The sequence below is a fragment of the Rhodamnia argentea genome, chromosome 1 (genome assembly GCF_020921035.1).
Source record: "Rhodamnia argentea isolate NSW1041297 chromosome 1, ASM2092103v1, whole genome shotgun sequence".
Lineage (NCBI taxonomy): Eukaryota > Viridiplantae > Streptophyta > Magnoliopsida > Myrtales > Myrtaceae > Rhodamnia > Rhodamnia argentea.
Window position 1 is genome coordinate 9,031,620 of NC_063150.1, and position 24,704 is coordinate 9,056,323.

Below are 24,704 nucleotides of genomic sequence, written 5' to 3' on the forward strand. Positions count from 1 at the left end.
GAAACAAAGGAAATGGCAAATGTAGATTTCTTGCCCCTCCTGGCCATGGTGATCGTGCAGGTGGGTTTCGCGGGAATGACCATAACGTCGAAGCTGGCCATGGACAGCGGGATGAGCCCCTTCGTGCTCGTCACCTACCGCCAGATCTTCGCCACCCTCGCCACCTTCCCCTTTGCTCATTTCCTGGAGAGGTATCTCTGAAAAAACTCCATCAATAATGCTCTTGTTTGCCGATCGTCAATGCGCACAGCTTCCTCTGCAATGAAAAGATGAATAAATCTGGGCTTGCGACGAAAATGATGTTCTTCTTCATCGTTTTTCCCAACATGCACGCACGCATTGTTAGCAAGGATAGCGAAAATTTCTTGAGTGCTCATTTTGGTCATGCGTATGCTCTTTCCTTTTCTTTTAAATTAATGATGGCAAGGTTGTTTGCCAAAATAAAACAGAAAATTAGAGAGAATATTTAGGTTATAGTTCAAATGGATCTGCAAATATTTAAGTCCGCTACTCTTGTTTTCCTGTCGCTGGGTAAGTGTATGCTGTAGGGCTTGAATGGAGGCAGAAACCCTAAGCAAGCTAAGTTAATTAGAGGCTTAATTACTGGACCAATTGAACGGCAGGATTAGGTGGGGCTGCATGGCTGCCGCGTCACCTCCCTTGTACTAGGAAGTTTTTTGTCTGGACTTGAATTGTGCTGTAGTAGGACGAGATCAACATGTGTGCCGTTGTTGACAAAAGTTGTCTCATATGATAACCATAGATTTCTGACAATCGAAAAGCGGTACCCCCCGGCGAAATGGGTTTAAGCTTCCCATAATTAGTAAAGCAAAATATATCAATTGAAACCACTCGCGTTCGTGAGAATTTTGTTACCTTCGTCAAAATGAGTTTTCTTGAAAAATCGAAAAATCTAGGGCTGTGTTTCATCTCGAGAACTTTTCATTTGATTTTAATTCTCTAACATCATCAAAAGAATGATTCGAGTTTATTCACATTCCTGAGGTTCCATTATAGGAAGACAAGACCCAAAATCACGGCCCCAATTCTGCTCCAGATCTTTCTATGTTCTGTCACTGGGTGAGTAAGAAGTAAAATCAAAAGAAAATTTGATGAACCAAGTCTTCTATTTGGAGCTAATCATGAGCTGGGCTTCCACAAAAAAAATGTGCAGGGTGTTCATGAACCAAGTGTTCTATTTCGTTGGCCTGAACAATTCCACGCCCACGATCGCGTGCGCACTGAGCAATATCCTCCCGGCCATTACTTTCCTGTTTGCACTGATCTTCAGGTGCCTCCGACAGCGCTACTTCGTCCCATCCCTTTTTTTTCTTAAGTTAGTTGTTCGAATGCTGCATTTGGACCTACTAGTACAATCTGTAATCCGTATTCAACAATCTGTTCACATATGCCGTGATTTGTACAGGCAAGAAACGCTTGGAATCAAGTCAAAGGCGGGGCAGGCGAAAGTGATTGGGACGCTCGTTTGCGTGGGCGGAACGATGCTACTTTCTTTTTACCACGGACCCTACATCGGCATCGGTCACTCTAGGATTCATTGGACATACGCGGAGAAAATGACAGAAAGACATTCCACCCACAAGAGCAACTTCTTGCTGGGACCCGTTTTGATTTTCGCTAGCTCTGCTGCCTGGGCACTCTGGTTCATCATCCAAGTGAGGAAAACATTCATTTGACTTCTGTTACAGTATTATCTGAAATTGTTCCTATCATCAGTTCATGAAAGGAACTAATCCATGGCCAAAGTTGCTAGAACAAGTGTTGCACTTCACTTGTCAAATTTCGTAGTGTTGAGCATTGTCATCGAAGAGAGAGTCTGAGAGTTCAATTTCCTGATGCGTGTTTCATGGTGCACTCAGGCGAAACTGAATACTAAGTTTCCGGCTCCTCACACTACCACGACATTAATGTGTCTCATGGCCAGCATCGAGTGTGCGGCAGTTGGTGCAGCTGTTGAACACCATGTCGCTGGATGGTCGCTGAGGTCCGGAATCCGGCTGATCTCAACTATTTATGCGGTAAAGTGTCGTGGGACATTGATCGAACTATAGCAACTAATGGAGAGCTCTCGTTTAGTATTTATGCAGCAATAATTTATTAGGCAATTTTGTGGACAAAAAGTAACGCGAGTTGAGCACAGGGTTTCGTATGTTCGGCCCTGGCGATTTGCGTTATGTCCTGGTGCATCAAGAGAAAGGGTCCTCTGTACACCTCGATCTTCAGCCCTTTGATGCTAGTCATCACAGCCATCCTGAGCTGGGCGCTTCTTCAAGAGAAATTGTTTGTCGGGATGTGCGTATTCGACAGTGCCACGGTTTTGGCTTTCGCAATCCCATTTGATGCTAGAACTGTCTACAAATTCGCAACAAATCATTCACCGAGAGTTCTTCATTTCGTCATGTCTTTTGATTTCAGATTGGTGGGGTCTGCATTGATCATTGCCGGGCTCTACTCTGTCCTATGGGGAAAGGATATGGAGGAAAAACAAGCGAACAACGCAAATAAAGCAAAGATCGCAGAGGAGATGGAAGCAGCAGAGGAGTGTAGGGAGAAAGAAGACTTGGAGTTGCAGCTTCCGGCACAGAAACGGCAGCAACGTTCAACATGACCACAATTGACTATGACCCCTACAAGAAAACGATCCATTATATATTCTTTTTGGACGAAGAAGACCATGCTCAAGCGGAGGCACGTTTACTTATGTTTTCTCATATTAAGAAATAGCACGCTATGAACTTTATGGAAGAATCAACTCTAGTTGCTGCAACGTGCTTTTCCCTTCTAAAACCACTCAAAGCTCTTCCATTTCTGACTACTATCGGGATCAATGACGATCACTTGCCACCACAGATCATGTAAATCCAAAGTCATTTGGCAAGGAAATGCCAATCAGGATTGCATCAGACTGAGCAGCAGACGGGACTTCACAAAGCAGTGCAATCGAAACACCTTTCGAATGCATAATCAAACTTTTCTTTAGTTTCCAGCAATAGACAAGATGGTACGACTCATCCCAGGCTACTCTCAGGATCAATGACGATCACTCACTACCAAAGATCATGTAAAATCCAAAGTCAATTGGCAAGGAAATGCCAATCAGGATTGCATCAGACCGAACAGCAGACGGGACTTCACAAAGCAGTGCAATCGAAACACCTTTCGAATGCATAATCAAACTTTTCTTTAGTTTCCAGCAATAGACAAGATGGTACAACTCATCCCAGGCGCCAAATTAGGACTAGTCGAATAGGAAGAGGTCTGTTACAACTTGCAAAGCCCATCTTATGGAAAAATATAACTAACAAATGAAAAGAATAAGAAACCGAAATATCTCCAAATAAAATAGCAAGATGCTTCTGAATGCTTTCTTCAGCCGAAAAGGGAAAATATTACTGAACACTTTCCCCTCTTTGGATGGTTTTCGTTTGACTATCAAATCAGCATATAAACTAAGGCAAAACCAATGAAACCTCTGAAGCTAACCTTCATCAATGAGGGAATTATTATGCTTGAAATGTTTCGAGGATGTCCGTGTTTGACTACTGTCTGAGAACTCTGTTTGAGCTGAAGAAGCAACTTTCTTCACCAGCAATAGTAGAGTGCAACCTTCCACCAGCCCAACCGTTATTCAACGGCCGTGCGGCAATGCGAGCCGGATCACCGGCGACCCGGCTTCCATCGATTTGCTGTTCATACTCGGGGAGACCTTTTGCCCTCCTCTCTTTCCTTCTCTGTCGTTCCTCATCTCTTTCTCTCCTCAGCCAACTCTCTACCGTCCTCTGCAAAGATAGTTGTCATGATAGATCAAACATCTATGTTGACCAAGTTAAAAAAACACAAGACCACTATGAATGGAAAACTTACCATCAGAGACAGTTTGCTACTCTCCTTAACCTTATCAATCGGCATTGCCAACTGCAACTTTCCATGAGCCACATACACCTGAGTAAAAGGAGCGATAAATTTGCTTTGACAAGGAATATGCCATGCAAACTTTTTATAGTTTATCCCAGCACTGATATAGAGAAAGCGAAATGATCAACTTAAGTTGAGAAATAGATAACTACATACAAGATGTGTGGGCCAATCATCTAGGCCATCAAAGATATGGGTGGCATAGATAATTGTCGAACCTCTCTCTTCACATTCCTTTCTGAGAAACTTTAAAAGATCAGCCCTTGCTAACACATCGAGGTCCACTGTTATCTCATCAAGAAGCAGCACCTACTTTTGGAAGGATGTAATCCATGAGTACTCGAAAGGGCAAAACTAGCAAAAGTGAACAACAAGAACTTCCAAAATCCAAAACCGGAATAACAGGGCATCTTCTTTAAACATAAAGAACTCTTCGGGCTCCGTGTTTGCATGAATTAAAGGTGGAGGCACCTTGAATGGCTTCAGGAGTCCCATACAGATTTGCACTCGCCTTCTCTGTCCATCAGAAACCTTATGCATTCTCCAGGATAAATCAATGTCTAGCACCTGAACAATCAAATGACCAAGTCATCTACTTTCTCATAATAATAAAAGCATACATATTTTTGCATAAGGCATATTAAAGTCCAGCATATACATTTGGTATATATTTTAAAATTCAGCATTTCTTTTTTGAAAAAAAAAACTGTTTCTGAATCATTTTCTCTCCCGAAAGTCATTGTTTCACCTTGATTAGCTCAGCTCTTCTTTGTGGATCAATACCTGCCACCCCAAATATCATTTTCTCAGCAGAGACATCCATCTGTATAGGAACTTCAAAGCCCGCAAAAGCAACTTCTCGTCTCCACTGCAGAATGAAAAGGAAAAAGGAAACAAGAAACAATTATATCAGGAATTGTATAGTTTACTGGAGAAGGATAATAATCACATCAGAATTAATCTCTCCCTCTAGTCACCAATCGCAGAATGCAAAGCTGTAGCATACAACTTATCACAAAAAGCAGAAGAGAAGGGATATTACAATCCAAATTAACAACTTTTCAGAGTCACCATCAGCGCAAACGCAGTACCAAAACGAAGTGGGCGGTCCAACAACAAGATCAGGAGAGAAGAGAATTCACCTCTCCTCCAAGGTAACAGAGATCCCCAGAAGATGTCAAAGCCGTGTCATGGAATGCGGATCTCCCAAGCACACGGACCATGTGAGGCTCCACCATATGCTTCCCTCCTAATATCTTCAATATGGTAGTCTTACCTGTTATAAGCATCATCGAGGACGAATATACACTAAGAATTCACATAAATGACTGGGAGCACAATTCATATTCATGGTTACAACAGATTTACCCCTGCTTCAAAATGAGGGTGCCAGCCATGTGGTTCTTAGATTCTTACACCACTATTCTCGAACGAGAAACTGCATGTGCCCATCATTGAATTTTGCCAAATCATATACTCTCTCCCAATTACCACTTCAGAACCCTTGCCCCAATCTTCTAATGTCCCAACGCATATCATGTCAATAAACATTCGCAATTCACTAGTTCATCCCAGCACGAACGCGATCAGAAGAGAGACATCATTGTGCATGAGAATTCGTTGATTCTCCCCTCTTGCAAAATTAAACCCTATTTTCATCTTAAATCGAATCACTATCTCCAACTACCGAAATTCGAATACTTCAACCACCAAACTCAAGTTCAATATGATCAACCAGCTTCGCCAATGAGCCAATTCAACAGGGACACCAAGATCCAAATCTCCCACAAGCTGCGATCCGCACACACTTGTCCATTACAAAAACAGAGACGCCCAGAACAAAAATTGGGGAGCTGCAGAAGACATGCTTGAGTTGAAACGAACCTGCGCCGTTGGATCCGACGAGGAGACAGCGGTCGCCGGAATCGAGGGTGAGAGAGAAGTCGTCGATGAGAGGTTTGGACCCAGGCGGAGGATGGCCGTCGATCCCCGGGTACGTGAAACTAAGGCCGTTGATTTCCACGGTCGGCGCCATTTTCTCCCCCATAACCACCCCCACCAGCGTCGGCGAACGGTTTTAAATGGCGGGTGTTGCTGAGTTAGGTGGGTCGGAGCGGAGGTGACGTGGCACAGGGCCGGTCGGCTCACCACAAAAATAGAAAATTTCGGCGGCTTACGTGGCTCACTTGACTTTTTTGCTGACCAGAAAAGTGTCGATTGAGTCGAATCACCGACTCACTCTAAATGCGGGTCGCTACTATACGTGCCTACTCGATAGTAACCATTCAAAGATGATGTGAAGTCCATCTTTCCCATCAGAGAGATTATTTTTTTCGGACGTCATAAAGTTCGGACGAAATAGTTTAAGGGCATATTATTGATTGTCGAAGAATGCAGCTTAAGACTCATGTCACAAGTTTTTCGAGTAAATAGAGCAAACTACCCCTTAATTAATTGGTGACAATGCCTTCCCGTGACTTTAGTTTTGTCAACATCGGCAATTAGATCATGTGCTGTGTCAGCCGTCCGATCAAAAGCTTGTCTCGTGTAAAGTATACTTTTCGGTTGAAGGCAATAGAGATCGCGAGTTCTACTAGAAGTGAATTACGATTGTTGGTACAATAAATTGTAGCAAGAGAGACCAGCTTTATAGATCGATTTCGATTCACGAACTCTGAAGACCGAGTTACAGTTTGTGGTTGCACACTGCGTGAAAAAAGCGTCCTTAAAACGCTAATAAGTCGAATCCATTAATGATCAACTCATTTATATAATAGTCCTTTTTATAAATGCAAAAAAAAAAAATCTTACCTAAACGATCTCTTTATATAGGCCTAGTTCCTTCTAAAAAAAAATCATAAATTTTAATCCAATCCTGATTCTGTTCCGAACTTTTCTTTGTCAAGAATGAGCGAGTGATCGCTCATTCTCTCACACAGATTTGCTCGCTCTCGCACACACTTGACCGCTCTTAGACATCCTTTCCTTCTGGAAGTTTGGGCTCGAAGGATCTGTGCTTGCTCTAGGGTCGTTGCGACGGAGCATTGAAGGCATTGAGGAGAAGGTATTCTTCTTGTTCTTCTTCATCCTGTGCTGCTGGACATGGTGAACAGAAGTAATTCAGAACTCTTGTGGACAAACCATCAAGCCCATGGTGACGGGAAATGAATATGTCCAATCCACTAATGTGTTCAATAACCAATGTTGAAAAAAAAAAAAAAACTAATCCCACGTTTCAATTCACCAACATAAATTCGAAATTGGAAGTTACAAATGAATTGGCCATGGTGACATCAAGATTCGCGAAATCGCATGTCAAGTCTAGATATGTAATCATAAAATTAGAATTCTTTTTCTCCATAACATTACTATATCGCCATACTTTAATAGGTTGAAGATGACTTAGACATCGAGATACGTGACACGGACATTGTTAGAATGACAAACATGCGATGTGATTGAGTTGGATTTCACGATAATTGGAGTTGAACTGGTTAATCCTTGTTCCCGCCCGGGGGGGTGTTTGGCTACACGCGCAAGTTAGGTCGGGATACGGATAGTCCTCCTTCTCCAAGAAACCGAAAAATGCGTCCTTGTACAACAAGTCGAAGGCTTGCTTACATTTTTCATCAAAAACTCACCTATTCTCTACATATATGAAATCGTATTGAATGGGGGGACTGAGAACAGTGTTACCGACTTTCTTCATGATAGAACCAAAAAAGAAGGAAAAAATTCTGGACCTTTCGCTTACCTTCGCAAAGTTCTTTTTGTCCTTTTACGAAGGGAGAAGTAAATTATTCTCTTCATAAAACTAAAATTTTGACATAAAACCAAGTAGAGATTCATGGATTACAATTGCCCAAAAAGTATGTTATTAGATAAATATCAACATAAACGGTCTCTGAATTTTGGCCGGTGCAATGTAGTCCCCGAACTTTAACATAATGTTCAATGTGGTCCCCGAACTTCATTCCAATGTTCAATGTCGTCCATAAACTTGTAATTTGTTCAATCTAGTCTTTCGATTGCTGATACCTATTCAATTTAGTCCTTGCACTGTATGAAAATGTTCAATAATGTCCTTGCATTAGTTCAAGTTCGGAGACAACAATGAACATTTTCATAAAATCCGGTGGTTAAATTGAACATTTACTAAAAATCCAAGGACCACATTGAATAGATTACAAGTTCGTAGGTGATATTGCACATGGCTAAAGTTCAAGAGCGACATTAGACAAATTCAAAATGTAGGGACTACATTGCACATCAAGCCAGATTTCAGCTATCGTTATTTCATCACCCCAGTATTGAACTAGTGGCCACTGAGGCACCACTTCACATTTTTTTTTTATAAAAAAGAAAATGAACATTATACGTAATGAGACGGGTGCTGCGCTTGGAGCTAGGAATGAAGCCATTCACTAGAACTTTGCTATGCGAGAGAGATGATCAACTCGCCCACGTTAAGCCACCATTAAACTTGGACAATCCGCCGATATATGTCGTCGCTTCAATGCTTCTAAATGCAAATCCAAGCCAGAAGAAGATGCCAAAGCCCTAAGAAAAACTCAAGACTGAAAGCCAATGACATCAGTTTTAATTTTCAGAATCTGGTGACCCTCGTCCAATGCACGCCAACAAGTGTTGCAGTGCACATCTCTCTCTCTCCCTCTCTAACCTTAATTTATAGTGGAACGGAATTCAATGGAACTCAAAAACCGGAGGAGCTACCTTCCTGTTGCGTTGTGCATCTCTCCCGCTCTTCTTCGGATTGAGGGTCTCTTTCCATCTCTCTCTCTCTCTCTCTCTCTCTCTCTCTCTCTCTCTCTCTGATCTCTGAGATCAGTTCAGAGAGGATCTATAGAGGGAGAGAAGAAATGGCAAATTTCGATCCAATGCCATTCTTAGCCATGGTGATTGTGCAAGTGGGATACGCGGGAATGAGCTTCATATCGAAGCTGGCAATGGACGACGGGATACACCCTTTTGTGCTCGTCACCTACCGCCAGATCATCGCCACCGTCGCCACCACCCCTTTCGCTCTTCTCTTGGAGAGGTAAATAATCAATGTAATCAAGCAACTCCATTCCATTTGGATCATATTTTCTTTTTGAGTTCACTACTATAATGTGATGTGCAATTAGGCATGATCTCCGGATTGTTTGTTGACTTCTGCTCAAACTTGATTAAAGCATGGATTAGAGCTTTGCTGTAGTAGTAGTAGTAGTACGAGGTCGTTTAAGGAATAGTGAAGGAGTTCTTAATTACTTGCTTCATGTTTTGGTTGGCCGAACTGACGGACTCGAATTGAAACGGCTGATGAAGGTGGCCATGCATGGGTGCCAACTGCCACGCCGCCCCTCGCTTTAGCGGAAAAGCTGGGGTGGGATTCGCATTATAAATAACGTGTGGGACCAAAATAATTTAAAAAAATACACATAAAAAAAGTGTACTATTTATTTGTCCATTGAAAAAAAAAAATTGTCTTGCAAAATCGCTGTAGATTTCTTATATTTGAAAACCAATGGGAAAATTCCAAAAAGGTCGTAAACCTATTGCTAATTGAATCCTAAATCGTTTACATTTGTGCCAATTCAATCCATCCAGCTAAGTTTTAACCGAACATCGCTGACGTGAATACCGACTATCCTACGTGGATACCGACCATCCTACGTGGCACGGACAACGCTGACGTGGACAATTTTAATATTTTTAAAATTTTATATTTATTTTTTGTTCTTTTTGTCTTCGCTTCCTCCTTCCTCTAACCGGTTGCCGGACCTAGAGGAAAAAGGAAGGAAAAACAAAGAAAATAAAATATATATAAATTAAAAATTTATTAAAACTGTCCACGTGAAGATTTCTTATAACAACCGTGCATTTTAGGCCAAAATTGACCAAATGGATTGAATTGACACATGCATGAGTGCCAACTGCCACGCCACATCTCACTTTAGAGGAAAAGTTGGTGTGGGAATCGCATTATAAATAGGGGAAAATTTTCAAATAAGGGCCCGAAGTCCTCTCGTTTTCTCAAATAAAGGTCTCAAGTGAACTTTATTTCAAATAAGGTTTTGAAATGCCATTACTTTCTCAAATAAAGGTCTGAAGTGAATATTGTTTCAAATAAAGGTTTGAAATGATCATAAAATCTCAAAAAATGGCTTGATTTCAAGGGAATTTTTATCTTTTTACTTATTTGATATTTTTTTCTTTTTTATTAGAATATTTTTTTCTCTTTCCTTAAAAATTAGCAAAAAATTTAAAAAGAAAGAAAGAAAGAAAAAGACACACACAAAGGAGGGAGGGCAAGCCCTCCTTCCAATGGTCGTCGCCCCAATGACAGCGGGGTCTTCGCCACCTCGACGAGGGCCGGCGATCCCGCCGACCGCAGGCGAGGGCTCGGTGGCCCTTGCCAGAAACGGGAGAGGGCCGCAGCCCTCTCCCAAATCTGGGCAAGGTCACCGACCCTTGCCCAAGTCCGAGGGCGAGCCGCCGCCCTCGATCAAAGCCGGGTCTTGGTCGCCGCTACCAGGCCCTCACCACTAGTCGGCGAGGCCGGTGACCCCATAGGCCATGGACGTGGCCCCACCGGCGATAGGGCGGCGGCCACAAGCGGGAGGGCATCCCCCTCCCGCTTGTATCTTCTTGCTCCTTTTTTTTTAACTTCTAAAAAATAGAAAAAGGAAAAAATAGGAAAAAAATGAAAAAAAAAAAAATCAAAATGGAAAATGACGAAAATATCCTTTAGGCCAAATCCTTTTTTGAAACACTATGACCACTTTAGGTCCTTATTTGAAACATACCATATCATTTTATATTCTTATTTGAAATAGGATTCATTCGGGACCCTTATTTGAGAAAACAAAATTACTTTGGGCCCTTTTTTGGAATTTTCCCTAAATAAGGTGTGGGACCAAAATAATTTTAAAAAATACAAATAAAAGAAGTGTACTATTTATTTATTTGTCCATTGAAAAAAAAATGTCTTACAAAGTCGTAGATTTCTTATATTTGAAAACTAGTGGGAAAATTCCAAAAAATTTATAAATCTATTATATTTGTGTCAATTTAATCCTAAACTTTTTTTGGTCAATTGAGTCGTTAACTTTTTGCATTTGTGCCAATTCAATCCATCCAACCAATTTTTGTCGGATATCGCTGACCTAGAAGGGTTTCATACATGGCACTAATGTAGACATATTTAATAATATTTTAATATTTTTCTTTCCCTTTTTTTTTGTCTTCCCTTCCTTCTTCCTCCGACCGATCACCGAACCTAGAGGAAAAAAGAAGGAAAAACAAGGAAAAAAAATTACTAAAATTATCAACGTCGGGGCCGGCTGCCCACATCAGCAATTTCCAGCTAAAATTGATCGGATGGACTAAATTGGCACAAATATAAAAGGTATAAGACTAAATTAACAAAAAAAAAAAGTTATAGAACTGAATTGGCACATTTGCAATAAATTTGAGACTTTTTTTTGGCAATTCTTCCAAAAATCAATACACCAAACTTGAAGTGATTATAGATTTCCTAGATTTGGCAACCAATTTACCAATTAAAACCATCTTTGTTTATGAAAATTTTGTTTACCACTTATGGATAAGTGGTTTGTCTTGGTAATGGTGCATCCAATTGGACAAGCTCACCCAAGCTAAATCTCTCATTTTCACTTCCTTCTTTTGTTGGGCTATGGAAAGAAAAAAATGCTATTTAGACAATTTATCTATCTGAGAAAAAGGGTTTTCTGAGAAATGAAAAATGGTGTTCATTTCCTCGAGTTTCATTTTATATTCATTATGTCCATAATTAAGAAACGAGATAGACCTGTTTACCTATTTGAAGAAAAATGCATTACCAAAGTGAAAATCTGAAAACAGAAATACTGATGAATTTTTCCTACTTTACCAGATGCATGTGTATGTCCTAGGGTTCTTTCCTTAGGCAAAAGAGTTCTGAAAGCAGCAATTGCAATATGTGCCTTTGCCGTAGAATTAGTGGTATCAGTAGATGTACCAGTTTCTTCAATACATAAACTTTCTCTCTCTCTTTGGAAAATTCAATACATGAATACCCTTATACAGATTATCGTAACGTAGTCGATTTTCGACTCTGAGGCTATTCCATATTCCTCATATTGTCCATTACAGGAAGACAAGACCGAAGATTACAGTGCCAATCCTGTTCCATATATTTTTATGTTCCATCACTGGGTAAGTAAGCATCCACCACTATGTCCTAGGAATCACGAGTTCAACCTAATTTGCCAATGCTTATTGCATCGTTTGCTACAATACAAACACAAACACAAATGCAGACACGTAGCGTTCTAATGCACGAGAAGATCAATGCCCTTCTCTACCCCTCAAGAGTTGAGAGAGAGGAATAGAAAAGATGTTTGTGGAATTGAGGGTTCAACCGAAATGTGCAGGGCTTTCATGAACCAAGTTTTCTTTTTTGTGGGCCTGAACAATTCAAGTCCCATGATCGCAGGCGCAATGACCAATACCCTCTTACCTGTGACATTTGTGTTCGCCCTGATCTTCGGGTATTGTACTGATCTATTTGTTCGAACCTGTTCGGAACTCCTCAGCAAAATGCAATGGGGTTCTTCTGTTCTGACTCTTTAATGTGTTTTTCGCATAATCTGTTAATGTTTTTGGATAGACAAGAGTCCTTTGGTATCAAGACAAAGGCAGGGCGAGCGAAAGTGATCGGAACACTGCTATGCGTGGGCGGAGCGATGCTGCTCTCATTTTACCATGGCCACACCATTGCAGGTAGCAACTCCGGCATTCATTGGAAATATGCCGAGGAAATGACAAATAAACGCTCCATCCACAAAAGCCACTCTTTCTTGGGACCTTGCCTTCTCTTTTGCAGCACTTCTAGCTGGGCACTTTGGTTCATCATCCAAGTAAGTGAAATATTTCTTCTTCTTCTTCTTTTTTTTTTTTTTTTTTTTTTTTACTTTTTTGAGTGTTTCCTACATCTTTCTTCTTGGGGAACAAACTTATCTCAATGAGGAAGTTTGACAGTGTGCTTCAATCTCCTGATGCTTGTTTTGTAACAAATTTAGGCGAAATTGAGTCCTAAATTTCCGGCTCCGTACACTACCACAACGCTGATGTGTCTCATGGCCAGCATCGAATGTTTGATCGTTGGTGCTGCTAGTGAGCATAATGTTGCTGCCTGGTCACTGAGATCTGTGATCCGCCTCATTGCAGTTTTCTACGCTGTACGCTTCTTGTATATTGAATGAACTTCAGCAAATATTCGAGTGGCTTTATTGTGATTCTTCATGCATCAATAGTATGGGAAATAGGTTTGTACAAAGGTAATACTGATGGTTATTCAATTTTAGGGTGTTGTGTGTTCTGCGGTCGCCTTCTGTGTTATGATCTGGTGTGTCCACCGAAAAGGCCCGCTCTATACCTCCGTCTTCAGCCCTTTGTTGCTCGTTATGTCGACCCTACTGAGCTGGGCACTCCTTCGTGAGAAATTATATGTCGGAACGTACGTATCCCTTCTATGGCAACATTAAGTTAGGATATATAAAATGCGAAGGAGTACAATCTCCGAGGATCTACAAATTGGCAATGATGCAGTAATTGAGATTTCTTTGTTTCCTTCTGAATTTCAGATTGGTGGGGGCTGTGTTCATTATTGTCGGGCTCTACTCCGTTCTGTGGGGTAAAGGCAAGGACGCAGAGGAAGCAAGAATCAACGACGCGGTGGAAGCATCAGCCAAGCACCACGAGAAAGAAGACTCGGAGTCCCAGCTTCATCTGCACGCAAACGGCGAAAGCCGGCAAGATCCAAAGTGATGTTCATGAGTCGCTTAAATAACAATCCAAATAAGATTCGACTTCCCGGGTCCATGTTTTCTCATATTCTAACCGATTGCACATGTTGACACCTCAAGAGTTAGTAATCCCAGCATAATTGGAGAGCAGTCCTTCATTGAAAGTCATCTACTTGAAAGACACCCCTTTGAGATCTCATCTCTTTGCATATTTAGTTGGGCATGAGCATCATATGAATGTACTACGTTTCGTTCGTAACATGATTTGGTCTTACTAAGCCAGGCGGGCTTAAATGAGCGGGCTCAGGCCTGAGTGCCCAATGAGCCATCAAGCTCGTGATCAGATCTATTGATAGGATAGAATTGGATAAAAGCCTCTCAGAAACTGAATATAAAACTATTAAGTATAGGGCCCCTAGTGATTGCCCTCTCTGAATCTCAATATGCCGACACTCACTCCGTCAAAGGAAACATCAAAGTAATGGTCACTCGTCAGACAACGGTAACTACCATTGTGGTAAGGAATGATTTGTTGGGATAAGGGTAGGGATGATATATGTTTTAGGATGAGTTGGCCCCAAATCAAAATCTTGAAACTTGCCTCATTAGAGTCGGTTCTCTTAGGGTGTGTATGGTAACGTTTCTGTTCCCGGAACAACTTTTGGAACAGAAACACTTTTTTCTGTTTCTGTTCCCGGCTACGATTTTTGGGAATAGATACGCGTTTGGTAACTACAAAAAAAAAATGTGTTCAAAAGCTTTGATAAAAAGTCGTCGTCTTTGAAAGTGTGAAGGAGTAGTCCGGGAACAAAAGGTTGCAAAAAGTGTTCCTCTTGCGTTATAAAATGTGTTCAAAAGCTTTGATAAAAAGTGTTCCGGAAACAAAGAAACAAATATTTTTTGTTTCTCGTTTCTGCTCCAAAAGTGTTCCAATTTCTGAAAAGTGTTCCCGGAACACTTTGGGAACACCATACGCGTTTCTGGAGCGTTACCATATGCACCCTTAGGAACCAGCTTGAAACCCAAACTGGCCGATTTTTTCTTGGTTGACCTAGAAATCAGGGCTAACTTTAACTCATACAACTATTGTTTTTGGATACATGCCGTGTGAACAATATGTGGCATAGTGATTAAGGCGTTGATGGATTTCGAAACTTCCTACATTTGAAACCCATCTTCAACGTATGTATAATCTTTTTTAACAAAGAAAGGAAAAAAAGATGAAGAGAGAAAACCGTGCTACTCAAGAAAAACTGGTTCTCGATTCGGTTCCTGAGTTGAATTGTTTCCATTTGAGACCACCACACGTTAGAAAGAAAGAGTTTCATCTCCATCATGGCTTGTCAGCTGTCAGCATTGCGATGGAGTCCAAATCACACATTGGCTCCGTTTGTTTCGAGAAAAATTGAGTGATTTCGAAAAATGATCGCTCATGTCACTAACAAAAATCAATGAACAAAAAAGTACATCCAGCATTTACACAAATGTTTGAACACAAATTGTTTGTGTAATGAACTTAATTTTTTGCGAAACAAACAGAGCCATAATATGATAAATTTTTACGCAATGCATGGTTATAGACCCACTATGGCGGAAAAAGAAGAGCTTCACTTTGCCCTCACCAAAGATGCTTCTCAATGTGTGTGTGTGTGTGTGTTTTTTTTTTCACCCTTTCCTAATTGAACACTGATTTTTCCTTCATTGCTCAGCATTTTTCGTCTGAAGTCCGTCAGTATAATCTAATGGGACTCACAGCAAGGAATGAATAGTCATCGCCAAGCTTGATTTTGAAATAGGATGTACTTCTTGAGTGGAGTCGGTTGATGTTTTATTAGGACCGCTTGAATTATGACTTCGTCTATGTTGTTAGAGATATTATTGCAAGAATGAGAGTTTGTGGTCAAGTTCGAGCTTAAAAAAATGTCAAAGGGTTTATTTTTGTGTGGAGTACATAGGTAAGTAACTTGCCTAATTTTCTGTTAATGTAATACTTCTATTGTGTAGTTGTATCAATTCTTAGGCCGGTTTTGGTTACTTAGAATAGAGCTAGAGGAAAACAGAAACGAGATCCTCATTTTATATATAACAACATACTGTTATTCTCACGGTCATCCAAAAATTATTGTGCAAGCAAAGTCCATTTTTTATTAGTGAATTGTAGTGCAAGATGAAGTGGAGTAATATCAAATCTTAAAATGAAAAATACTATGTAGCCCCTGTTGTGCCCATTGACATATAGCCATGCACCTATTGACAACTTTTTTATTACAAGAAAAATTTTATGGGCTTGTATTTGCCTTGGTTTGTAATAATTTACAGGTACATAACTCAATAATAGATTCGTTACAAATGAAATTAGTATTCATTGAAGGGAGTGACTTGTTGAGCCCTACTTTCAAGAATGGGACAGATGGATCGTGAGGAAGAGAGATCATGAATGGGACTTGAATTGTGATCTTGTGATCTGGGTTCGGTCGACTTTGTTTTCTAGCCAGGTTTTGAGAGACTCGATGTGGAGGATGTTCCATTAATGAAGCAGCACCAGAATCCCAAAACGTAGTAATTATGAGGTTCAATTCATCAATTAAGGCTGTTTTGTCTTGTTTTTTTCAAAATCCAGAGTAGATGGATGTTTGAGCGAACCGTGTAGGGTATTAGTTCTCTTCTTTGGCCAACCGGGTAGGTTTCAGTTCAAAACTTCAAATTTGTGCACCCTCTTCTGGATTAGCAAACATTTAGGAACGATTTTTTTTTTTATTTTGGCCACGCATACATAACAAATTAGGTTAATGCCATTAAAAATCCTAAACTAGCATGTCATGACACATTTATATCCGAACTAATTTTCCTTTCCCGAAAACTTTCAAACCGATAGCCCCAAGACAATTCTATGCTCCGTTAGCAGTTTGCGATCTAACATGGAGAGTACATTTGAGCTAGTGGTATCAGTTAAGGATTTTTCGTGAGACACAAATTAATTTGAAACAAAGGCGGTTATGGGGTGCTGGTTTTGAACATTTTCATGAGATGATAATTAATTTGGAATAAATTTATCACGAGGATAACGTTCTGGAATTTGGTATATATTCTGACAAATAAACTCTCTTGAATTTTTCATTTGCCAATGTCTGGTCTCTATGCTGGAGCTGTAGCGCATTAAGCGCACCCCCATCACAATTGGGTCGAGCAACCCCTTGCAACGAGCTAAATCAAACCACCAATCATGAGAGCTAATGCCTTGGAAACCTCATGATTATTTTTCATATTGGCAATGAACTTTATTGTCAAACGCGCTAGCTTATACGACAACTCGTAGCAAACGCAATGAGTAATCGATTCACGTGAAATTCGCTACGAGAGAGATCACCACAAGCCCACGGATGACTTCCATCATCAGCCTTTCTTAGCTACATATTTTGCTACGCACTCAAGCCTTGTTTGGTTGCTTGAAGGCTTGTGTGTGGGACAAGCCAGATTAGCACATATGTATCCTGAATTTGGCCTAACGTGCAATGTCGTATATGGAGTTTCAATTTGTTCAATGCAGTCCCTGATTTTTTGTGAATACTCAAATCTAGTCATGAGCTATACTACCCTTCTAGTAATTCAAGTTCCGTGATAATATTAAACATTTTCTTACAGTCGGGGAACTAAATTAAACATGTACCAATAGTCCAAAAATCATATTGAACAACTCGAAAGTTAAAGGACGATATTGTACATTGGAGCTAAAGTCCGTGGACCACATTGAATAAATTAAAGGTTCATGGATCACATTGCACATATAATCAAAGTTGATGGACCATTTGCGTCATTTTTCCAAAATATATATATAAAAAAAGGTAGTGTGCGTTGAGACTGACTAATGAAATTCACACACACACACATATATATACACACATAGTATTAGTGTGGCAGAGTGTCGTTGAGAATATGATGTAACTGATTGAGGATGTGACAATCTATCATTGGAATCGACTAGTTTGAAGGCCAAATCAGTATCGCTCAAATGACTTTAGTATACGAGATTTTCAGACCATCGGATGTTAGGATAGCAAGGGAATTCTAACTGAAAGGCGCAATAGCTTTTATTAGATTGTAGTGGCAGCCCCTTGTCCCTTGCATGCGCCCACCTGTTGCAAGTCATGTTTCTTGGACCCTCTCTCTCTCTCTCTTTCATTTTCATTTATGATGGACCCATCTCTTCTTTCTCCCCATAAAACTCAAAAAAGAGCTACCTTTCTGTTGCACTTGCATCTTCTCTCTCTCTCTCTCTCCTTTAAATTGAAGCTCTCTCTCTCTCTCTCTCTCTAGAATCTGTCCAAAGAAGATCAGCATATAGTCTAAGAAGAAGAAGAAGAGAGAGAGAGAAGAAATGGGAAGTGTAGATTTCATGCCATTGTTGGCCATGGTCATGGTGCAAGTTGGCTACGCGGGGATGAACATAACGTCTAAGCTGGCCATGGACAGCGGGATGAACCCTTTCGTGCTCGTCACCTATCGCCAAATCTTCGCCACCCTCGCCACCATCCCTTTCGCTCTTATCCTGGAGAGGTAACCTCAAACGACTTCCGTCGAGAGAAAACTTTTTTTTTTTTTTCCCCATCTTCGATGCATACCGTCTTCTGCGACAAAAGGATGACTAAAATCTTGATGTCGTGTGGAAAATGACGTTCTTCTCAGTTCTTGCATGCATCGTTAGCTTCCATGGTAATTTCTCGAGTGCTTATCTGGTCATGCATGGCTTCTGGTTTGGGTCTCCAAGACTAACGTAAGCGTCACACAAGCTCTAGGGAGAGAGAGAGAGAGAGAGAGAGAGAGAGAGAGCTTCTAACTTCTGCTCAAATTGACCAATACACACAGATTTTGTTTTGTCTATTAACCCCAAAAAGTTAAGAAAGGTTGATTTGCTTTTGTTCTTTTGTCTATTAACCCCCCAAAAACAGGAGTCTCTTTCCACTTCTTTTAAGGTGATGGTCGTACGGCGGTTTGCAAAAAAAAAAAAAAAAAACAACAAATGCACCGATAAATTACAGAATTTTGATAACATAACAATTTTTGACCGAATATAAAAACAACGTTATGTTGCAAGCCACGCACTCTCGAAAGAGTGGACCCACCACAATTTATAATTTATAATTTTTTTATTTTTTTTAGGTCAAAATAGACTATTATTCTCACAGTAGATTAAACACGGTCGGTTTATCGATAAGGAATAGAAAGAAAATTTAGGTTAATTTTAAATGGATCTGAATGTATCTAAGTACAACTTCTCGTGTGTTGTTTTTTTTTTTTATCTTTTTTCTTTTGTCTCACTATGGAGCTTAAGTGAGACCGAAACCCTAAGCTAAGTTAATTAGAGGCCCTCATCCATGACAAGTCAAGCTCATTAAGGAGGAGTGGGACGAGCTCCTTTAATGACTTGACCCATTTTGAAACGGCTTGATTGGGTGAGCCTGCATGGCTGCCACGTCACCTCCCACTTCACGAGGAAATTCCCCCCGTACACGACACACGAATTTTTTGCATCACAGGGAAAAACCAATTGTGATGCGGAGAATGGTGAAAGTTGCGCGCTAATTGTTGACCAAAAATTCCCTCACGTCATGATATGATAGATTTCTTCTAGGACTTGAAAAATGATAGATACCCAGATGGGTATGAAATTACCATGAGTTTCCGGTAATTTGAACACCTAGCATATCTAGCGAAACCATTCTTACCTCTATCGAAAAGAGTTCACTTTAACTATGAAAATCCAATGCGGTGTTTTATCATGTCCAAGAGTTTCATTTTAGTTTGGATCCTTGAACGTCATTTAAGAATATGGAGAGCGATTGTGGCTTGGTAAAATTGAATGAATGATTTCGAGAATATTGACATTGCTTATGGTCCATTACAGGAAGACAAGACCCAAAATCACAGCCCCAATACTGCTCCAGATCTTTATGTGTTCTCTCACCGGGTATGTAAGACATCCCTCGAATCTTAATCTTGAATACTTATTTTGGAGTTAATCATGTGATCTTTATTCAGCGACTTCCGGCCGATAGGACTAAATCAGTAAAAGTTGAAATGTTGATGACCGAATCGACGAATTTAAAAAAATTAGGACTGAATTGGCGGAAGTGCAAAAGGTTTAGGATTTTTTTTTTGCAGTTTTCCCGACATTGCACTAGGACTCACCCTGTGCCATTATTTATCATCATGATTCAGATTGCCGAAAAAACTATAGCTCATGACCTGGAGGTTCCCTGAAAAATGTGCAGGGCTTTCATGAATCCAGTTTTCTATTTCGTCGGCCTGAACAATTCCACGCCCACGATCGCGTGCGCGCTGGGCAATATCCTCCCGGCCGTGACGTTCTTGTTTGCACTGATCTTCAGGTGCGTCCGATAGCACTACTTCGTCCCATAGTCCTTTTTGCTCCTTAACTTAGTTGTTCGAATGCTGCATTTGGAACTACTTGTCCATATGCAATCGCCCTCAAATCAATCTGTCCACTGTTTTCGTGATTTGTCTTGGATAGACAAGAATCGCTTGGAATCAAGTCGAAGGCGGGGCAGGCGAAAGTGATCGGGACACTTGTCTGCGTGGGTGGAGCGATGCTACTCTCGTTTTACCATGGACCCGAGATCGGAATCGGTAGCTCGGCCATCCACTGGAAGTACGCAGAGAAAATGACAGACGAACACCCTACCAAGAAGGGCAACTTCTTCTTGGGACCTTTCCTTCTCTTTGCTAGCTCTGCTGCCTGGGCACTGTGGTTCATCATCCAAGTGAGGAAAAACATTAATACTGAATATTCATATTGAAATTTTAAGTTAGCAACTTCGAAAAGACTTATTTTGCTTCTATCCCAGATTTATATTTTGCAATTATGCTTTTCGTCAAATTATATAAATAAAGGATAAGTGCATTGGAAGTTCTAAAACTTGCTACGAAGGTGTAATTGAGTCTTAAAATTTTTAAAAAGTGCAATCAAGTCTTAAAACTTATCGGATTAATGAAGTCAAGTCCTTCAATTGATTGCGCTTTTTGAAAGTTTTTACACTGGAGTGCATTTTCATGACAAGCTTTAGTACTTGATTGCACGCTTTAAAAGTTTAAGACTCGATTTCACTTTCGTGATAAGTTTTAGGACTTGATTACACTTTTTGAAATTTTTAAGATTTAATTACGCTTTCGTTACAAGTTTTAAGACTTCCAGTGCACTTGTCTCTATAAATAACTAATTCATGTCCAAATTTGCTAGGACAAGTGTTGCACTTCACTTTTCGTAAACCAATTCGAGTATCGAGCATTGTCATGGAAGAGAGAGTTTAAGAGTGCGCTTCACTTTTCTGATGCTTGTTTCGTGTACATTTAGGCGAAACTGAGTACTAAGTTTCCAGCTCCTTACACCACCACAACATTGATGTGTCTCATGGCCAGCGTCGAGTGTGCGGCCGTCAGTGCAGCTGTGGAACACCGTGTTGCCGCATGGTCACTAAGATCTGGAATCCGGCTCATCTCAGCTGTTTATGCGGTACCGTGTCGTGGATATTGAAAGAACTTTGGCAAATAATGGAGGGCTCTCGTTTAGCTTTTGTGCAACAGTAACTTGTTAGGAAATTCTGTGGACAAAAATCATGCTGATTTTAATTCAAATTCAGGGTTTCGTATGTTCGGCCGTGGCATTCTGCGTTATGACCTGGTGCGTCCAGAGGAAGGGTCCTTTGTACACCTCCGTCTTCAGCCCTTTATTGCTCGTCATCACGGCTATCCTGAGTTGGGCACTTCTTCGCGAGAAATTGTTCGTGGGAACGTACGCATCCGACCGTGTTACCTATACAAAATTCTACTATTTTGGAGCTGTCTATAAATTGCAGTAAAGTGTTCACCTAGAGTACTTCATTTCTTTTGATTGTAGATTGGTGGGGTCTGTATTGATCATTGCCGGGCTCTACTCTGTTCTCTGGGGAAAGGATAAGGAGGTAAAACAAGCAAACATCGCCGAGAAGATGGAAGCAGCAGCGAAGAATAGAGAGAAAGAAGACTTGGAGTTGCAGTTTCAGGCACACGGAAATGGCGGCGACGGTCAACATGATCACAATTGAGTATTTTGCATACAAGAAGACAATTTGATCTGACTTCTTGGTCGGGTATCAACAAAGTTTTGATGCAGTTTCGCTAGTTCTCAGGCATCTGATCGTGTTCGTGCATCTTCTCTGTCTTTTAGGTTTCCGGTCTCTGTCGAGCTTATAGCTCTGGTGCAAATGCCAGGAGTTTAATCTATGTATCATGCATTAAGAATTTTATGGAAGAATCAAACTCTAGTTTGCTGCAATGTGCTCTTCACTTCTGAAGCCACTCAAGGCTCTTCCTTTCTGATTCATGATCAATGACGATCACTCACTACAGATAAAAAGGAAGAACCGGTGAAACCCTGAAAGCCGGCCTTCCACCAATGTGGGGATTATTCTGCGTGAAAAGTTTTGGAGATGTCTGTGCTTGACTGTTGAGCTGAAGAAGTAATTTTCTTCACCAGGAATGGTAGAGTGCAACCTTCCACCAGCCCAACCGTTAATCAATGGCTGGGCAGCAACACAAGCTGGATCACCGGTGACCCGGCTTCCATCGATTTGCTGTTCGTACTCAGGGAGACCTTTTGCCTTCCTCTCTTTCCTTCTCTGCCGTTCCTCATCTCTTGCATGAATTAAAAGGTGCAGGCACCTTGAATGGCTCGAGGAGTCCCGTACAAATTTGCACTCGGCCTTCTCTGGCCATCAGAAACCTTATGCATTCGCCAGGATAAATCAATGTCTAGCACCTTAGAAAGTAAATGACCAAGCCAGCTACTTTCTCGTAAATGGTAGAACTACTAGCATATATATATATAGCTTTCGGTGTAAGCTTCATGAATGCCCATCATATACATTTGGCAGATGCTTCAAAATTTCATCTGAGTTTCTTTCCCTTTTTCCGTTGGAATTTTTCGAATCATTTGCTGTCCTGAAAGTTATTGTTTCACCTTGATTAGCTGAGCTCTTCTTTGTGGATCTATACCTACGACCCGGAATATCATTTTTCTCAGCAGAGACATCCATCTGTATCGGAACTTCAAAGACCGCAAAAGCAACTTCTCGTCTCCACTGCGGAATGAAATAGGAAACAAGAAAGGAACAATTATATCAGGAGATGCATAGTTTACTAGGTAAGTATAGTAATCACATCAGGATTAATCTCTCCCTCCAATCCCCAGTCGCAGAATGCGAAGCAGTAGCATACAACTTATAAAGAACAAAGCAGAAGAGAACAGCATCAGCTCAAATGCCGCATCACAAGGAACTGCGGTCCGACAACAAGATCAGGAGAGAAGAGAACTTGCCTCTCCTCCAAGGTAACAGAGATCCCCGGAAGATGCCAAAGCCATGTCATGGAATGCCGATCTCCCGAGCACGCGGACCATGTGAGGCTCCCACCAAATGCTTCCCTCCTAATATCTTCAATATGGTAGTCTTACCTGTTATAAGCATCACCGAGGAAAGCATGCACTAACAATTCACATAAACGAGTAAGAGCATATTTTGATTAATGGTTACAGAGGTACTTCTTCAAAATGAGAATGTCATGTGGTTCTTGGATTCTTACATTACTATTCTCTCGAACGAGAAAACTGTGTCCGTCATTGAATTTTGCCGAATTGCAATTGCTCTTCCAATACATAATCCAAACCCTTGCCCCATTCTTCCCATGTCCCAACGGAATTCGAAAACATTCACCATTCACTAGTTCGTCGCAACATCGAACATGATCAGAAGAGATGAATCATTTTACATGAGAACTAGTTTGTTCATGCGAATCCTATTTCCATCTTGTATCGAATCACTATCTCTAACTACCGAAATTCGAATACTTCAACCACCAAACTCGTATTCAATATGATCGAACAGCTTCACCAATGAGCCAATTCAACAAGGACACCGAAATCCACATCTCCCACGAGCTGAAATCGGCATACACTTGCCCATTACTAAAGCGGAGACACCCAGAACAAAATTGGGCAGTTGCAGAAGACATGCTCGAGCTGAAACGAACCTGCACATTTGTTTAATGCGCGATTAATGGTGAAGTTCCAGTAAGCTCTCACCACTCTGATCTTCCTGATTCAACCCTTTTTTGTATGATGTCGGATTCCATGCGTGCGTGCGGTATCGAACATGGGAATCTCGTCGCCATTCTTCTTTTTGTCCCTCCTGATGGACAATTTCTGCTCATGAGTTACCGGTGTCAAAATGTGTTCATTTCCCGAAGTGTCGTCAATCACGCTTGATTTTTTTCGTGTCCTAGCTTTAGCTCGTACATATGAGCTTTTAGATTTACAACGGTCAAAACAGAAGCGGGTCTTTCTAATAGACTGACTTTGGAAAGGAGGCAGCGGTTCCTGCATTTCATCGGCTGATTAGAACTCAAATCGCGAGACAATGAACATTCCTTTGAAACAAGGTACTTGCTGGTGTGATTTCATAGTACTCGTCCGTTTGATCGATCAAAATGCTCTCAGCCAATTGGACGGATTTCTAAAGACGAAGCCCCGTCATTGACGGGAACATCGGACCTCTGTAGCTGTCCTTGCAAAGGTTTCTGAGCTCTACCTCGAGCAGCGAGTTAGGAAGTGAGGGCATGATGTACTCCAATTCGCTGCGAGGCTCTATCTCAGAGGCAGTCCTACACAAAGGAATTGGGGGATTGGGGAAGGAACGCCTTTTTGTCGTTCTTCAATGATCCCGACACAGCTTTACTGGAAATCAATTATGTAGGTTCTTGATTCTGCTGAGCGATTCAGGTTCAGAAGAGTCTTTTTCCTTTCGGTATGTTACATGATCATTACATAGCGGATTCTTTTTGCCAGGTCCCCTCTGACTATGGTCTGTTTCTTCGTAAACAGAGCAAAACTGAGCATCAAAGACCAAC

The 24,704-nt window shown here is 41.0% G+C and overlaps 4 protein-coding genes and 1 pseudogene across 4 annotated transcripts; 3 read left to right on the forward strand and 2 right to left on the reverse strand.

Moving 5' to 3' along the window:
- On the forward strand, nucleotides 1-2,662 carry LOC115740291 (WAT1-related protein At1g09380-like). Its single transcript, XM_048285206.1, has 8 exons — nucleotides 1-191; nucleotides 1,018-1,080; nucleotides 1,175-1,291; nucleotides 1,427-1,676; nucleotides 1,881-2,039; nucleotides 2,162-2,313; nucleotides 2,437-2,511; nucleotides 2,551-2,662. Exons 1-8 carry the CDS (start codon nucleotides 13-15, stop codon nucleotides 2,627-2,629), a joined length of 1,074 nt encoding a protein of 357 aa, XP_048141163.1. The 5' UTR covers nucleotides 1-12; the 3' UTR covers nucleotides 2,630-2,662.
- A 489-nt stretch (nucleotides 2,663-3,151) lies between these two features.
- LOC115740270 (ABC transporter I family member 20) lies at nucleotides 3,152-6,011 on the reverse strand. The gene is made up of 7 exons (XM_030673755.2): nucleotides 5,821-6,011; nucleotides 5,079-5,212; nucleotides 4,685-4,804; nucleotides 4,408-4,503; nucleotides 4,093-4,245; nucleotides 3,886-3,963; nucleotides 3,152-3,800 (listed from the first exon to the last, which is right to left on the reverse strand). Exons 1-7 carry the CDS (start codon nucleotides 5,981-5,983, stop codon nucleotides 3,561-3,563), a joined length of 984 nt encoding a protein of 327 aa, XP_030529615.1. The 5' UTR covers nucleotides 5,984-6,011; the 3' UTR covers nucleotides 3,152-3,560.
- A 2,805-nt stretch (nucleotides 6,012-8,816) lies between these two features.
- Nucleotides 8,817-13,770, forward strand: LOC115740292 (WAT1-related protein At1g09380-like). Its single transcript, XM_030673776.2, has 7 exons — nucleotides 8,817-8,995; nucleotides 12,094-12,156; nucleotides 12,375-12,491; nucleotides 12,611-12,860; nucleotides 13,023-13,181; nucleotides 13,308-13,459; nucleotides 13,587-13,770. Exons 1-7 carry the CDS (start codon nucleotides 8,817-8,819, stop codon nucleotides 13,768-13,770), a joined length of 1,104 nt encoding a protein of 367 aa, XP_030529636.1.
- Nucleotides 13,771-18,108: 4,338 nt separating this feature from the next.
- Nucleotides 18,109-21,875, forward strand: LOC115740293 (WAT1-related protein At1g09380-like). The gene is made up of 7 exons (XM_030673777.2): nucleotides 18,109-18,302; nucleotides 19,651-19,713; nucleotides 20,018-20,134; nucleotides 20,278-20,527; nucleotides 21,118-21,276; nucleotides 21,404-21,555; nucleotides 21,661-21,875. Exons 1-7 carry the CDS (start codon nucleotides 18,124-18,126, stop codon nucleotides 21,845-21,847), a joined length of 1,107 nt encoding a protein of 368 aa, XP_030529637.1. The 5' UTR covers nucleotides 18,109-18,123; the 3' UTR covers nucleotides 21,848-21,875.
- A 263-nt stretch (nucleotides 21,876-22,138) lies between these two features.
- On the reverse strand, nucleotides 22,139-23,485 carry LOC115740294 (annotated as a pseudogene).
- Nucleotides 23,486-24,704: the final 1,219 nt, after the last annotated feature.

Coding starts and splice junctions, on each gene's coding strand:
- LOC115740291 (XM_048285206.1), top strand. CDS start 13: ATGGCAAATGTAGATTTCTTGCCCCTCCTGGCCATGGTGATCGTGCAG. Junction 192..1,017: donor TTTGCTCATTTCCTGGAGAG/GTATCTCTGAAA, acceptor GTTCCATTATAG/GAAGACAAGACCCAAAATCA. Junction 1,677..1,880: donor CACTCTGGTTCATCATCCAA/GTGAGGAAAACA, acceptor TGGTGCACTCAG/GCGAAACTGAATACTAAGTT.
- LOC115740270 (XM_030673755.2), bottom strand. CDS start 5,983: ATGGGGGAGAAAATGGCGCCGACCGTGGAAATCAACGGCCTTAGTTTC. Junction 5,213..5,820: donor CGTCGGATCCAACGGCGCAG/GTTCGTTTCAAC, acceptor TGCTTATAACAG/GTAAGACTACCATATTGAAG. Junction 4,504..4,684: donor GAAGAGCTGAGCTAATCAAG/GTGAAACAATGA, acceptor TTGATTGTTCAG/GTGCTAGACATTGATTTATC.
- LOC115740293 (XM_030673777.2), top strand. CDS start 18,124: ATGGGAAGTGTAGATTTCATGCCATTGTTGGCCATGGTCATGGTGCAA. Junction 18,303..19,650: donor TTCGCTCTTATCCTGGAGAG/GTAACCTCAAAC, acceptor GGTCCATTACAG/GAAGACAAGACCCAAAATCA. Junction 19,714..20,017: donor TTTATGTGTTCTCTCACCGG/GTATGTAAGACA, acceptor AAAAATGTGCAG/GGCTTTCATGAATCCAGTTT.
- LOC115740292 (XM_030673776.2), top strand. CDS start 8,817: ATGGCAAATTTCGATCCAATGCCATTCTTAGCCATGGTGATTGTGCAA. Junction 13,182..13,307: donor TCATTGCAGTTTTCTACGCT/GTACGCTTCTTG, acceptor ATTCAATTTTAG/GGTGTTGTGTGTTCTGCGGT. Junction 13,460..13,586: donor GAGAAATTATATGTCGGAAC/GTACGTATCCCT, acceptor TCTGAATTTCAG/ATTGGTGGGGGCTGTGTTCA.